General features: G+C 49.2%; 1 protein-coding gene across 3 annotated transcripts in view; it reads left to right on the top strand.

Annotated features, from left to right (window-relative positions):
• JCAD (junctional cadherin 5 associated) overlaps positions 1 to 4,294 on the top strand; it is a 38,301-nt gene extending 34,007 nt beyond the window's left edge. For all 3 annotated transcript variants that reach the window (XM_059183802.1, XM_059183801.1, XM_059183803.1), the window contains one exon: positions 1,635 to 4,294. In XM_059183802.1, coding sequence (XP_059039785.1) covers positions 1,635 to 1,669 — 35 coding nt within the window. In that variant the 3' untranslated portion in view covers positions 1,670 to 4,294. The remainder of the gene's footprint in view (positions 1 to 1,634) is intronic.
• Positions 4,295 to 14,257: the final 9,963 nt, after the last annotated feature.

Genomic DNA, 14,257 nt, shown 5'->3' with positions numbered 1-14,257 from the left:
TATGGACCTAGATGTTCTCTAGATGCTCAACCCCTTCTCTGCCTCTGGCCTCTGAAAATGCGCCCCACCCACGGCGTCCTCCGTTAGGACCGCCCACCCCATTTTCCAGGAGAAAAAGAGGTTTTTGCTCCAAGTGGGTCACCCTCGGAATCCACACCCGGGAGGCTGACGGAGCACAGAGATGCGGGCCTAGCTGTCCGAAGCCTGTGTCGTCACATGCCACGTGGCCAAGTGTCAGAGATGTGAAGGAGCAGACCAGCCTGCACCCCGCCTGCTTGTGGCTGCGCGGGCACTGGTGCAGCACACGGTGTTGGAGGCCGAGCGGGTGCGCTGTCCGCATGGCCTTCGCTGTCACGGTCGCAGAGGGATCGGAGCCCGGTCGTGACGGAGTTGAGATGGTGTGAGGAAGCACAGCAGAGTGTCTTGCTGCTGGAGAAATTGGGAAGGATCTCAATGGCTTTTGTCAGGGCCAGTGGCCCAGACGGATCAGAGCAGAGACCGTTTTGCAGTAGTGTTTGTAACTACCAAGTTCTGCCAGTCCTTCTAGATTCCGTTAGGCGTCTTCTCTTAAACAGTCAGGACACCTGTGATCTGCTCTGGTGGGAAATTCTGCCTGTAGGAGGCCCACAGTTGAGCTCGAGGCTGACCCGGGTCGCAGAGATCTGTGAGTCCAGAGGGGTTCGGATGAGGAGGCCTCAGCCCTCCGACCGCATGACCTTGTGTATGGGGTCCCGTTTTGGAAACCCCGCTCACTTGGGCCCAGTTTGGGATTTTCCAGTGTGGGCTGTGGCATGGGTCAGCGTGGTGGCCCAGGCTCCTACACCTGGGTATGTGGGAAGGCCTGGAAGAGGGTGTTACCAGTCACGAGTCCATCCTAGGCCTGTCTGCTGGCTGGTGGTGGTCGGGGATAGGAGGCTTCTCGCTGTCGGCCAGGCAGTCAGGATTTCAGGGTCCCCAAGCTTGCATTTGATTAAAAAGATGCTTTTTTTAAAAGATTTTATTTACTTATGTGGGAGAGAGAGAGAGAGAGCACAAGCAGTGGGGGGAGGGGTAGATGGAGAGCAAGAAGCAGACCCCCGGCTGAGCGGGGAACCCGATGTGGGTCTCCATCCGCAGCGACCCTGGGATCATGACCTGAGCCGAAGGCAGACAGACGCTTTACCAACTGAGCCACCCTGGCGCCCCCACCAAGGATGCATTTTTTTAAAGCAAGATTTCATTAGAGTTGTAATTTACAAAAAGAGAGAGAAAGAAAAAGAAAAAACTCCTGAGTGTCAGCCAGACGTAGCCCTGCAGGTTTACCAGTGTCGTGTGTCAAGTTCCCGATGTCCTTCTGTTCCACTGTGGACAATAGGAAAGGACTTTCAAAAATTAAGCAACTCCCATGTTTCCATCTGTGATTAGGTAATGATCACACGTGTCCTTTTAAAATAGTCTTTTAATGATAGTTTCTTAATCCTCAGTGAAATCAATGTTGTTTAAATATCTAAGCATTCACTTTACACTTGTGGATCTTTGTTCCTTCAACATACTTATTTGTGGTCTGAGGATTAAACAGAAAACACACTAATTGAATATACCACTAATACTTTTTTTGCCTTTTTTTTTTTTTTTTTTTGCTTTTGCTTTTTCAGATTCCTATGACCCTAGCAGAGTGGAGAGGGTGTGAGGAGATGCCAGTGAAGTCCGAGATTGCTAGAGTTTCCTCACGGGGTGTCGTCTGGCCTGCCGGCCCGTCTCACCCCCGTGTTGGCTGGAGCCCGCTGACCTGTAGTATGCGGTCACAGCCTCTCCCACTGCCACCGAGAAACTCCTCGTCCCTCCAGAGTCACTTTGTGGAAATAAAGCAGTAGTCCGTTGAAACCATCTGTTTTCATAATATGAAGAGTTAATACCTGTATTTAGAAAGGAGCCACACAAACTCTCCGTAATGATGGACTTCGCCAAGCTGGTAAATAGTTTGGTGTTAATCTGGTTCTATGTGAAAATTCAGACGTGAATGATTTTGAAAGGACTGTGAATGTCATAAACCCCCTCTGCATCTCTACGGCCTGTCATCCCTGCTCACGCTAAGGAGTTTGGGACTTGGGCCAGCTGCCTGGCGTTCCAGCACTTTGAGTTGAGGGGAAATGGATGAGTATATACGACCCGTTTCTAATCAGTCTGGCCTTCTGCTGCTGCAAGTAACTCTATTTATAAGTAACTTGCCATTAGAGAATAAAAGCAATATCTTTTTAAGTTCCTAAAAGATTAAAACTTGTACCATAATGTACTCAGAGTATTATTTTATCTGGCGATGAAATACTTTGATCATTCGCAAACACGCCATCGTCTGCTTTGCCCTCAGTATTATCTATTTTTATGTTCTGTATGGATGTTCAGAAATTCTTTATATGAAAAATAATTGCTGGTTTAAAATAGACCATTTTAACAAAGTAACTATATTTCTTTTTACCAAAAAATGCTATTTTTCTATGATGTAAACAGTTGTGAGGTGGCAGATTTTTAAGGAAGTATTATTTTATTTAAGAATCTGTGTCCCTTTGTGTGAGAGGAGCCCAGAAGGGGTTCATGTCTGTTTTAAAGCACACATCCCTTACCTCTTCACGGCCCAGCTCCTTTCCTTTTGTCTCAGAAAGAGATGTCCGTATAGACATTTTACAGGGTTAACAAAATGAACTTTTCACAAAGACGCTTTTGCAAATGTAGCTGTAAGGTGATATTTGAAAATAACTTGCTCACAACCAGCCAACACCCTTACAGCTATTTTTGCTGCCATATCCACTAGAATTACCAAAAAACAGCTTCATTTCAGAATGTCTGTGGGGCTCTTCCCTGAGACCAGACTTTCCTCCTACTCCCCACCCCCCTGCCCCGTTACCATATATTGTATTTTTGTCTAGAATGATCCTTAATTATTAGTCTCTGCATATTTTTTAGAAGCGCCAGAGACGTTATATATATGCCATTACAAAATTACTACGAGGCCTGTGTATCCAACTGTGTTTACTGTCGCCGTAGCCTGCACAAACGTGGCATTTTTATGCATTTGCCCCTTCTTTCCAAGTAAGGCATCTTGTGAGCTCACACTTCCTCAGCGGTTTCTTGTTGCTTTCCTGCCTCTTTCCCTCGCTTTTCTTTCCTTCCGTCTTACTCTCTCTCTCCCTATTTCTTTCTCTCTCTCTTTTTCTTTGAGAAACCACCTTATCTATTTTTAGACGTTTCAAATTCCTAAAATGTGAACTGTTGGGTGGTCCGCAGTTTGGCCCGCAAAACAACTCTGACTGGCCTGTTTTTATCTGTACCATATGACTTTATTTCATAAGAACTTCATGTCTTTGGACTGTAATAAACCACACAGAATCGAAGTCATACTGAACAGTCATTTCAAATACACTTATCTGCACTCTTGGTTCTTACTCTTACTTCCTTCCAGATTTTGGCTCTGGTGAAAAGCTGGAGTAGGCTCTTGCTTTCCCAGCACATGAGATGGGCCAAGTCTCAGCATTTGGAATGGCGGGAACCTTTTCCTAAGAAACATTTAATGGGGAAGAGGTCAGTCTGTTACAAATCACTCAAGTGATCTGTAGAATCAAACAAGGGTGGCGACCTGGAGGTCTTCGTGGGGGCGTGCCTCCCTCCTTCCGCTGCACATGGGAGAAGGTATTTGTAGACGGACCTACACACGGACACACATGCATGCACTTACACATGTCTGTGAACTCTGTCCTGACTTCCTCTAGAATTTGTTGATCGCATCTAAGAAGTTCTTTTAATGAAAATAACTAAATTTTAGCTTATTCCTTAGGAGAAAGAAAAGGATCCTGAAGAGAAAAAACAGGGTAACCTACATAGATCACAAAGCAAAATAGGATACCCTTTCAGTTTCTATCCTAAATTGTACCATCTTTCTGAAACCATTCTGAATTCAGTTGAAATTATCAATATTTATACTTTGAACCTTAATTTCTAGATTCCAGCCTGTATATACATCATGTGGTGTGTGTGTTGAGGGGGGGATAACTTTGACAATTTGACTTTTAAGCCTGCACACTCTGAGGTAAATAATACATTCTCTAATCCAAAATAGCTTTCCCAAGAAGTTTTGAACTTAATGCTAATTATTCTTTTATTATTACTACTTCTCATGCTTTTATAATTCTCCATTATTATTTGTGGCTGGAAAAAAAAAAGTTCTCATATTTTGTGTTTGTCATTGTTTTTCTCCTACATATGCTAACTGTTGGTGTTTCCTATTTGGGGCTCACTATAATTAAATTTCTACCTTTGGCCATTCGGACTCAATGTTACATGAGGAATTGCACATGAAATGTATTTGTACTTTTTGATTTACAAGAGAAGGGAAAACAGGTTGGTAATAGAGCTCTCTAACTGGCTTGCTTTGAAGGAAATTTTGAAATTACCAAAAAACCAAGTATCTTCATTATACCATTTTCAACCTTAGGTCCCTGCAGGCCGCAGGAAGCTGCCCGCGCAAGGGGCACCGCTCCTGCTACATCTGCAGAACGTTTGTCCGTGTCACTTGTCACATGGAATTCTTTAAAAGTCCCTGAAAACGTATCTGCTCTCTGAGATCCTGGTTTCCTTACTAGAATCATAGGTGAAGGTCTTGATCTGAGTGCAGTTTCTAAGTCAAACCTTTTCTATGTGACTGTTGGTTGAAGTGTGGTGGTTAATGGAAGTTCTAGTGTGTGAACTCAGATGACTCTGGAGCTCGACCCTGACCACGTTTTACAGCAGCAGGATGACAGACCCCGGTGGCGGGTTGGCTTCGGGCTTCTGAGGAGGAAGGGTACAGCCGACCTGCTGCTGACATGACTACTTCCCAGCTCTCAGCAGAAAGGACTGATGGAGAATAGGATGAAGCCTCCATTTCATCTTTGACCCTCGCCACAAAGACTGTGTTTGTGTGTCTTGGCTGTTTTGCTTTGTTTTGTTTGGTGAAGTAGGACACAATTAAGTGTCAGGTTAGCAGCTCTTGGAAAGTGACCAGTACAGCCGAGCTCCCACTCTCTAAAGAGCTGGGCTCAGAGCAGCCCTCCTGGTTTCCTGAGTTCTCACGACCAGTTACCACCGTGTCCGGGCCACTTTCTACTAGATCTGTCTGTGCTCGAGGGACAGGATGAGTCTCCGGCTGCAGCCTTGCAGGCTTGGGGGATTTTCGCATTGGTTTTTACTTTCGTTTGTAACTGCAGATTCTGTACATCTGTTTGTGGGAGGAGGGTTGCTACTCAGGACAGGATTTAAGAGACAGATTCCAAGTGACCTTTAAGAGTCTGCATGGTGGGAGGTCCTGTTCCAGGAGCGTGGGCTGGCCCACTCTGGGACCCACCAAGCAAAGAAGGAGGGGTGTGGTTAAAAAAAAAAAAAAAAAAAAAAAAAAGGTTAAAGAGAGAATAGGTCTCCAGCCTTCACACTTTATTTAAAAAAAAAAAAAAAAAAAAAAAAATCAGGGAAGGCTACAGTCCCGATTGAGGCCTCTTCAAAAGGTCAATATGGTCTAGCCAGCTGCCCATTGAAACAGTCCTTGGGTTCATCAGCAGTGCGGAGAGGCGGGCAGAGTGCCTGCAGATTCCTGGCTTTGACTTTCGAGAGCCCCTGTCGTAGTTGTGTTTATTACAGAAGACAGGGAGGTCCTTGTTCTGTGGCCTCAGCTCAGTGACTGAAACTTGAACCCAAAGGCAAGTGCAGACTGTCCAACCGTTCATCCCACTGCCTTGATGGGGGCGGGGGGGTGTTGAGGAGGAAGAACACCCCATAAGGTGATCCATCCCCTTCTCCGTGCAGAAGCCCGGCCTGCGGGGGCTGCAGGTCCGCCAGCGGGGTGAGACTTCTCCCCTTCACCCCACCCTGTGGCAAGGCCCACATATGTGACACTCACTGTCACGGAGCAAGAGAGAGACAAAAGCAAGTTCAAGTTGAGAAGCATATGGCAGAAATTAGAAATGAAAACCATATGTCCTAGCCAGGGAGAAAAACGGGAACCTACAGATTATAAAAATCAATGAGTTACTCTCCACTTGGGTCAGCTGAAATTTGAGCCCTCGAGCTCGGCCCTGTCAGGAAAGCTAAACAGAGGCATCTCGAAGAAAAAAAAACAAAATAGAACCAAAAATACCTTCCCAAGTGTGGTGACCACAAAGGCCTGGAACCCCACAGAAGCTCTGTATGTGCCCATCATTTCTTTGGGCACCACGAAGGCAGAAGGAGGCAGGTAGAGAGGATCCCAGGAAGAGACACAACGACGGGTCACACCCAGTCACCAGCTGTGGCTCGCTGCCTCCAGATCAGGCAGCACCAGAGGCCTTAAGATGAGGAGAGGTGGAGATGGGTGAGGAGAAGTCATGATGCCAGCAGAGCCCAGATGAATGTCCCTGGGGAGCTCTTGTTTCTCTGCACAATGGAAAGACTTGCTAGTTCCGGACGGTTGGCCCACTCAGTAGCATAAGTATTCCAAATAAACATTTTACATGAAAGTACCTCTGCCCATTGTCCTTGGCTGTGGGTGCAGGAGCTGCCCCATGAGCCTTCAGGGCTGGGCCCTGCGCCGGTGGCCGCTCTGATGGTTCCCCAACACAGGGATGGGCGGGCCACAGACTTCCAGTGCCTCTTGGTCTCCTGAGCTTTTCCTGGGTGTTTAAGCTCCCCTCGCATCTCCCGCAAAAGACTCACCACAGGGTGGAAAGAGACCTACAGTCAGTCTGGGGACAGGGCTTGAATTTGGGCTCCATTGTTAGCCATGTGGCCCTGCTGTGTCCCTTCCCTGGTCTCTGTTTTCCCCATCTGCCTCTCCGACTCCATGAATATAAGAACCAAACATCTAGAAAAGCCCACACTTTGGATCATCAATGGATGGAGCATGGAGTTAGACCTGTATCTTACAGGGTACGGGGGAAATGCTTGACTGCAAGCTTGCAGGTTTGCAAATCCAGGACTTAGTGCTCTTACGGGGATCCTCATTTTTAGTATCCTAGTTCTGGAAACAGATGCAAATTCCGTACCCCATCATGCTCTCGATTTGTTTCCAGTAGCCTAGGAAACCTAGAAGCTGTTGTCTGTGAGTTTTAAAAAATGATTTGGTCCTTCTATCCAGCTTCAGCTCTTTCTCCTCCCCACTGGCTTCTGCAGACCTGTTCTCATTCGTTCTTCCGCCCCACGTGTATGGGTCTCCGTGCTCTAGGGTTCCAAGGCCCTCTTAGGAGTCTGAAATTTCAGATCCTGTTAAATGCAGGTTTTAAAGTAAGAGTTGTTCCCAGCTGGTTGGTAATTGAATCCACATAAGAAAATAAAACTGAGAAAGAAGTTCCTTGACCAGATTAATGCTATAAGATGGACCCATCCCGGGCCTGGCTCTGCATTAACTAGCCGGGACTCTGGCTGCCTCCCCTGCTCTCTCTGGAACACTTCGCAAGTGGAAAAGCGGGACTGAACTCAATTAACCGGTCTCTTCCAACTCTAAGATTATATAGTTATTTTGGGGGGCAAAGTTGGAAGTCTGTAGGGTCTCTGCCCCGCCAGAAGAGTCCAAGAGGAAACTGATGTGAAAACTACCTCTGCAGAGGCCCGCGGACCGGGTCCCTGCGGGGGTAGGGGGCCCCGCCACGATTTCGCTCACCAGGGTGGTCCGTTTCCCCTGCCAGTAACTGATCTTACTTCTAACCCCCTTGCCGTACTTCGGAACCAGCCAAGAGACAGACAATGTTGAATTCTCCCAAGCCTATTTTTCTTATGTTAGAGCAGGGCACAGGGCGTTTACGACGCTGGCTGGCCGCCCAAAACATTCATCTCCAGTGTCCGTGGGGAGCGCTTTGCGCACAATCGGCCTGCTCGGGGTCCTTTAAGTGGAGTCTTCAACGCCGATGTCGGGGACGCACCGCTCACTCGGCCTTCCTGCCTCTACCCCACACACAGATCTTCCCCCACTGGTCAGCTTGTGTCCCACCCGCTGGAAATGCTGTCGCTCACCCCAGGGCTTAGCCTTCAGGGGACAGCCGCTCCGTGGGGTACGGGGTGGGGTGGGGGAGGCATTCGCCCTCCCAGGTCCCGTGGGCCTCTGGTTTGGTTTCAGGCGGAGAGTCCAGCTCTGCTCTGAGTGAGAGGACGTTCCAGGTCACACGGAGACTCCATTCGCTTCTCCTTCTGGCAACTTCCCTCCAGCCTGCGCTTCCGCTGCCTTCTCTGAGGCTGTTTTTAACCTTACCTAACCCCACCCGTGTTTCCCCACAGATGACCGCAGGGTCAGCGTGTCGAGAAATGAACTCTGGTGTGCATTTACCTAGAGTTTCTTTTGAGTATTTAAAATAAAATGCTCAACACGGGGATGAGTGCTGAATCGTGGTGGACTCATTGTTGGGTCCCTGTGGTGCGACAGGTATGTGGTATGCACGAATTTAATGCAGGTCACCTTTCGAAAGACACACAGGTACAGAGAAGAGGAGATACAGGCAGCATGTGGCTAGCAGCACAGCAGGGTTCCAACCTGAAGTCCACGCTGTGCAGCTTAGCCCGCTGCCTCCCAGGAGGATGAGACAATGATCCTCCAGCGAGGAAACCCAGAGGTAACAGCTTACAGTCCCAAATGGATTGGTTAAGATCAGATTCAGCGGCTTAACATCAGAAAGTTAGAAACAGCGGTGGCCTACATGAGATGAAAGCTGATTTCTCTCCCATTTCAAAGGGGTCCAGAGGCAGACGGTCCAGGGCTAGCCTGTCGGTAATAAGGGAAGCTGGAAGAAAGGCAGGCAAGACACAAGCCCCACCCCGCCTTATGCCCTGAAAGGAAACCACCCTTGGTGAGCCTGGGTGGCTCAGTGGGTTAAAGCCTCTGCCTTGGGCTCAGGTCATGATCTCAGGGTCCTGGGATTGAGCCCCACATGGGGCCCTCTGCTGAGCAGGGAGCCTGCTCCCCACCACCTCTGCCTGCCTGTCTGCCTACTTGTGATCTCGTCAGTCAAATAAATAAATAAATAAAATATAATTTTTAAATAATAAATAAATAAATAAATAAATAAATGGAAACGACCTTAAAAGCATCTTATATCACCTTGGAAGGAGCACTCCACCTTTTTCTTTCCCACGTGATGGGTAGATGACAAAAACCTGATTGGGTGACGGGCTCCGGAGGGTAAATCGGATTAAAACAGCCCGCCGTGGCACCTGGGTGGCTCAGTGGGTTAAGCCTCTGCCTTTGGCTCAGGTCGTGATCTCAGGGTCCTTGGATCGAGCCCCGCATCTGGCTCTCTGCTCAGCAGGGATCCTGCTTCCTCCTCTCTCTCTCTCTGCCTGCCTCTCTGCCTACTTGTGATCTCTGTCTGTCAAATAAATAAATAAAATCTTAAAAAAAAAAAAAAAAACAGGGGCGCCTGGGTGGCTCAGTGGGTTAAAGCCTCTGCCTTCGGCTCAGGTCATGGTTCCGGGGTCCTGGGATCAAGCCCCACATCAGGCTCTCTCCTCGGCAGGGAACCTGCCTCCTTCTCTCTCTCTCTCTCTGCCTACCTGTGATCTCTATCTGTCAAAAAAAAAAAAAAAAAAATCTTTAAAAAACAAACAAAAAAAAAAAAAAAAAAAAAAACAGCCTGCCAACAAGCCCATCAAAACCCCTAGACTTAAAATCTCCATGACAACCCTCTTGGGCCCCCTCCCTCTCCAGGAACTTTGTACAATCGCTCAATAAACTTTGCTTTGCTGCCCAACACCCTTTGTCTGATCTACGTCTTCATTCCTGAGATTTGGGTAGAAATCTTGTGAGAATTGCCTAAGTTCTCTGGAGATTGGGACTGAGATATCTCAAGATTCGGACTGAGATCTCACGAGATTTCCCTGACATCTCACAATATTTGGGTAAAAGTCTCATGAGAATTGACCTTTGTGAGGGGGAGAAATGGAGGAGTGTAGGTTGTCCAGGAGGCTGGGGAGTAGCTCACTGTGCTCCCCATGGAACACAAGCCCCTGTGAGCCTTCTCTGGCATCCCCGGGGTCCAGGGCGGGTGCTGCTCACCTTGTGGCCCATCCTGGGCTCTGAAACCTGATCCAGTGAATCACTTGCGACTTGAACTGGGGAATTCATGAAGAAAACAGAATCGACCCTAGAGGGTGCCTGCATCCTTTGCACTTGGACAGCTCCAGGGAGCAAAGGAACCCATCATCCGTGAGGCCTGTCAGGATCCCGGAGGGTGTGGGCTTTGCTTCGTGGGAAGAGGTGGTGTCTTCATCCTTGGCTGAACCAGAGCCGTGTTGTCCGGTTATGGAGACCCCGACCTTTACGCGACCACATCATCATGATTCTTGTTATTTTAAGAAAGCCATCTAGACATTGACTTGGAGATACAGATATCTAAAGGAAAAACACAAGGTCAGATATATCTATGAGGACTGAACTTGTGGCGCCTCTCATTAGTATGGGCAACGTGGGGCCGCCCGGATGAGAAGGAACCCGGAGTTCTATGTGGATAGAAGAGTGCTGTGCCCACCGAGGGCTTTATTTTCTCCTTTTCCGTACTTCTCCGAAGGGAAAATGGAGTGGTGCCTGGGGCTTGGTTTCTGATTCGAAGGAATGGGAGACTCGAGATTTGAGAGCCGTGCTCCTGCTGACGTGGTGCTCCGTGCCCAGTGAGCGAGGGTTCGAAGCCTGGACTTGGAAGCCTGGTGTTCAGGGAGGATGTGGTCTGAGTTTCCCACACGCGGAGTCACCGGCCCGTCTGCCTAAACGGACCTGTTCCTGCCTTTTGAAGGGCAGCTTGAAGGTGGCTGGAAACCCTCGGGCACTGGAGGAATGCTCTGGAAGGGACACCTGGGTGCCAGTGTGGACAAGCCCAAGGGATTCCAGAGCTGGTGATGAACATTTCCGAGGCTGGAGATGGCTTCTCTGTGAGCAGCTTTGTGCCAGGGGCCTGGCAGGGGAGTCAGCTAAGAGCTGGGAAGTTGTGAGCCGTGGCCGTGGCCTTCGCTCTGGATACACAGGCCAGCTTGCTTCAGGGACAGGGCCCTGCTCCCCAGCCAGCCCTCCTGCTGCAGATGTGATAGGAAACTGGCTTCCTGTTGGGTTCTCCAGCCTCGTCTCGGCAGCTTGGTGGGAAGCAGCTCACAGGCAGCGTTCTGGATTCTTGCCCAGCGTGCCCCTCGCTTCCTCGGACGAGGCGCCGCAGGTGTCCTCTCCTGGCGTCTGTGAATACAGCCCGCAGAAGCACTTCTTCCAGAGCCACACCCCTGAGAAATCCTCCCCTTTCCTGTGCCCTGCAGAAGAGGCCAGTTTTCATTTGGAACTGAAATCTCAACTGCCATGAGGTTCCAAGGCCACATGGCACAGTAGTCTCCTCGGAGCTCTCCTTCCACGCGGGGACTCCCGTATGAGACTGAGACGGAGCCTGGGCGGCGGCGGCTGCGGCGGCAGGCTCCTTCCTGAAACCTGCGCGGCAAAGCCTGGCTTGAGATGATGTCCCAGGAAAGAAGACAGGTGCACATTCTGCCCCAGCACAGGAGGACGCCGGGCATCTGTCGCAGGTGGCTGGTGCAAGAACAGATGTCTGTTCCCCAGGACCTTGGCCAGAGGGAGGTTTGGATGCTGGGATGCTTCTCTGCTCAGCTTTCACAGGTGAGGACAGCCGGCAAGGGGAGGACGGAGATGTGCTCCCCTGGAATGGAGGAAGGTGTCCGGTTTCAGGTTTCATGTGCAAGTGGATTCCTCTTATGGTTCATTTTCCTGATGGTCTTCATGGTGCCATAGGGAGACCCATTGTCTGGGGTTCCTGGCTGTGCAAGAGCTCTGGTCACCCTTTCCCCCAGGGCACTGGACTAGGAAATCAGAGGGAGGGAGTCAGTGGTGAAACCAGCCGAGTAGGGCTCCGTTTCCCCCTTGCCGAGATGGTCTGGTGACTGTGATAACTGCTTTGGAAATAGAAAGCAGGAGACAGGGCTGGGGTGCTGAAGGGGAGGTGGCAGTGGTGTTTGCTAGTCACAGAGGGGCCAGATGAGACTTCACTAAGAAGGTGATGCTTGAGTCAAGTTCAAAAGAACGTGAGGGATATCACACCTAGAGCCTTCTAAATGGAAGAGAAAGCATATGTAAATGGAAGAGAAAGCATATGTAAAGGCCCTGGGGCAGGAGTATACCAGGTATGTCCAGGAGCAGCAAGAAAACCCTGTGACCACAGGAGACAGCTTAGGACATGACCTCAGGGAGGTGACAATAGGGTAACAGAAAGCCATTGCAGGGCTGTGACCCCAGGGGACCCTGTTTCTCTGGGCCATCCTGGCTACACTGTTGAGAACAGAGGACACAGGTTTGAGGATGAGCAAGGGAGGTCATTGATGAAGCTTTTCCGGGAACTCAGGCAAGAGATGAGCTCCAGTGTGGATCAGACATGGAGCCTTGGAAGGAGGGGTTGGTGCTATTCCGGTACCTACTGGAGATGGAGCTCACAGGATTTGGGTTTGATGTTGTGAGTGGGAGACAGGAGGAACTGAGGTAACTCCCAGCTCTTGTGGGTTGTCCCGAGCGAGGCAAAAGGAGGTTTCTGGGGGAAGGAAGTAGTCTGTGTTCCACCTGCTGACACGGTGCCTCTCACAGTGAACCTGCTGATGTTTGTGTCCGGGAGAACTCTGAACTTCTCCCCTCAGCAACTTTCACATACAAGTCTCCCCCACCTTTCTCAGAGTTCATGGTAAGACACTTGGCTTTTTGGAAAGATCTATGTTATTACACAGCCTTGGTAGCAAGAATAAACCTGAAGAGGATTTCCCTCTTATGAAAAAAGTCAAAAAGTGGGCATCGCATTCAGCATCTGTTTTGCGGGGAACCACCACAGAGGCAGTGTGCACCCCAACCGGCTCCTTCCGGGGCCCTGGCTCTCCACGTCCAGCCACCAGCACTTTCCGTTGGCTGTGTGAGCATCTGCTGTGCTTTCTCTCCATTCCCTCTGGGCTTCCATGAGGAAGTTGTGTCCTGAGGCCCAAGAAGAGCCAAAGAGAAGAACTTTCGGTGTCTGAGCGTGCTCACTCATTTTTCTGTAGAAATGAATGGTCGTACCCTTTTCAGTTCACACCATTTCTGCTGTGAAAGGTTTCCTAGGAACACTGTACTTTCAAGTAGCGGGAGAGCCTGGACCCCATCCTGCAGGGTTAGCTTTCGTCTCCATGCTGCACAGAACATTCCATGACGTGCGGATTGTATCACTCAAACGTGGCACCTTGGACCACCGTCTCCCCTTACCCACCACCATCCCAGAATCGGCCACCACCCATCTGTTCTCAGTACTTTTTTGATTCCATGTGGGATGTCCATGAGAGCCTCGGGTGTGTATCTTGCTGTGTCTGAGTGACTTAGCATAATGCTCCCAAGGCCGATGTGTCCATGTCTGGTTATTGTGAATACTGCTGCCGTGAACATGGGAGGCATCTCTCTTTTGGAGGGAGTGTTTCTGTGTTCTCTAAAGAAGTACTCAGTAGAGCAGCTACTGGGTCATGTGGAGGTTGTATTCATTTTTTTCCCAGAACCTCCATAGCGTTTCCGCCAGTGGCTGCGCCCATTCCCATTCCCACCAACAGTGCACAGGGTCCCCTTGTCCACACACCCTTGACTGCACCGGGTGTCTGTCTTTGGGATGATTGCCATTCCCACTGTTGTGAGGCGACAGCTGATTGTGGTTTTGACTTCTGTTTCCCTGACAATGATTCATTATGTTGAACAACTTTCTTGGGGTCTGTTGCCCACCTGGATGCCATCTTTGGAAAGTGTCTCTTCACATATTCTCCCCCGTTTTTCTTCAGTTTGTGTTTGGATTTGAAGGACTGTTTCGTGTACTTTGGATATTAGCCTCTTCTCACACATAGGATTTGCAGATTTTTTTTTTTTTTTCTCATTGGGGAGGTTGTCTTTTAAAGGTTGGACAGCTGCTTTGGTCATGCAGAAACTTCAGCTTGATGTCTTTCCACTTGCTTATTTCTGCTTTTGTTGCCTTTGCTTTTGGTGTCTGATGGAAGACACTCTTCCCCAAAACCAGTATCGAGAAATTTACTACCTGTGTTTTCTTCTTGGAGGTTTAGGGACTCAGTTCATACGTTCAAGTCATTCATCCATTCATGAATTGCGTGTGCGGTGTAAGATGTGACCCCGTCACGTTCTTCTGCATTTAGTGTCCAGTTTTCCCAGGACCATTCCCTGAAGAGACAGACCTTTCCCCATTGTGAGTTTTCTGCTGCTGTGTCATAAGTTAAGACTATACATGTGGGGGTTCGTTTC

This window comes from Mustela lutreola, chromosome 8 (assembly GCF_030435805.1).
Source record: "Mustela lutreola isolate mMusLut2 chromosome 8, mMusLut2.pri, whole genome shotgun sequence".
In the NCBI taxonomy this organism is placed as follows: Eukaryota; Metazoa; Chordata; class Mammalia; order Carnivora; family Mustelidae; genus Mustela; species Mustela lutreola.
Note: the sequence above shows the minus strand (reverse complement) of the source record. Positions and strands in the feature narration are given on the sequence as shown.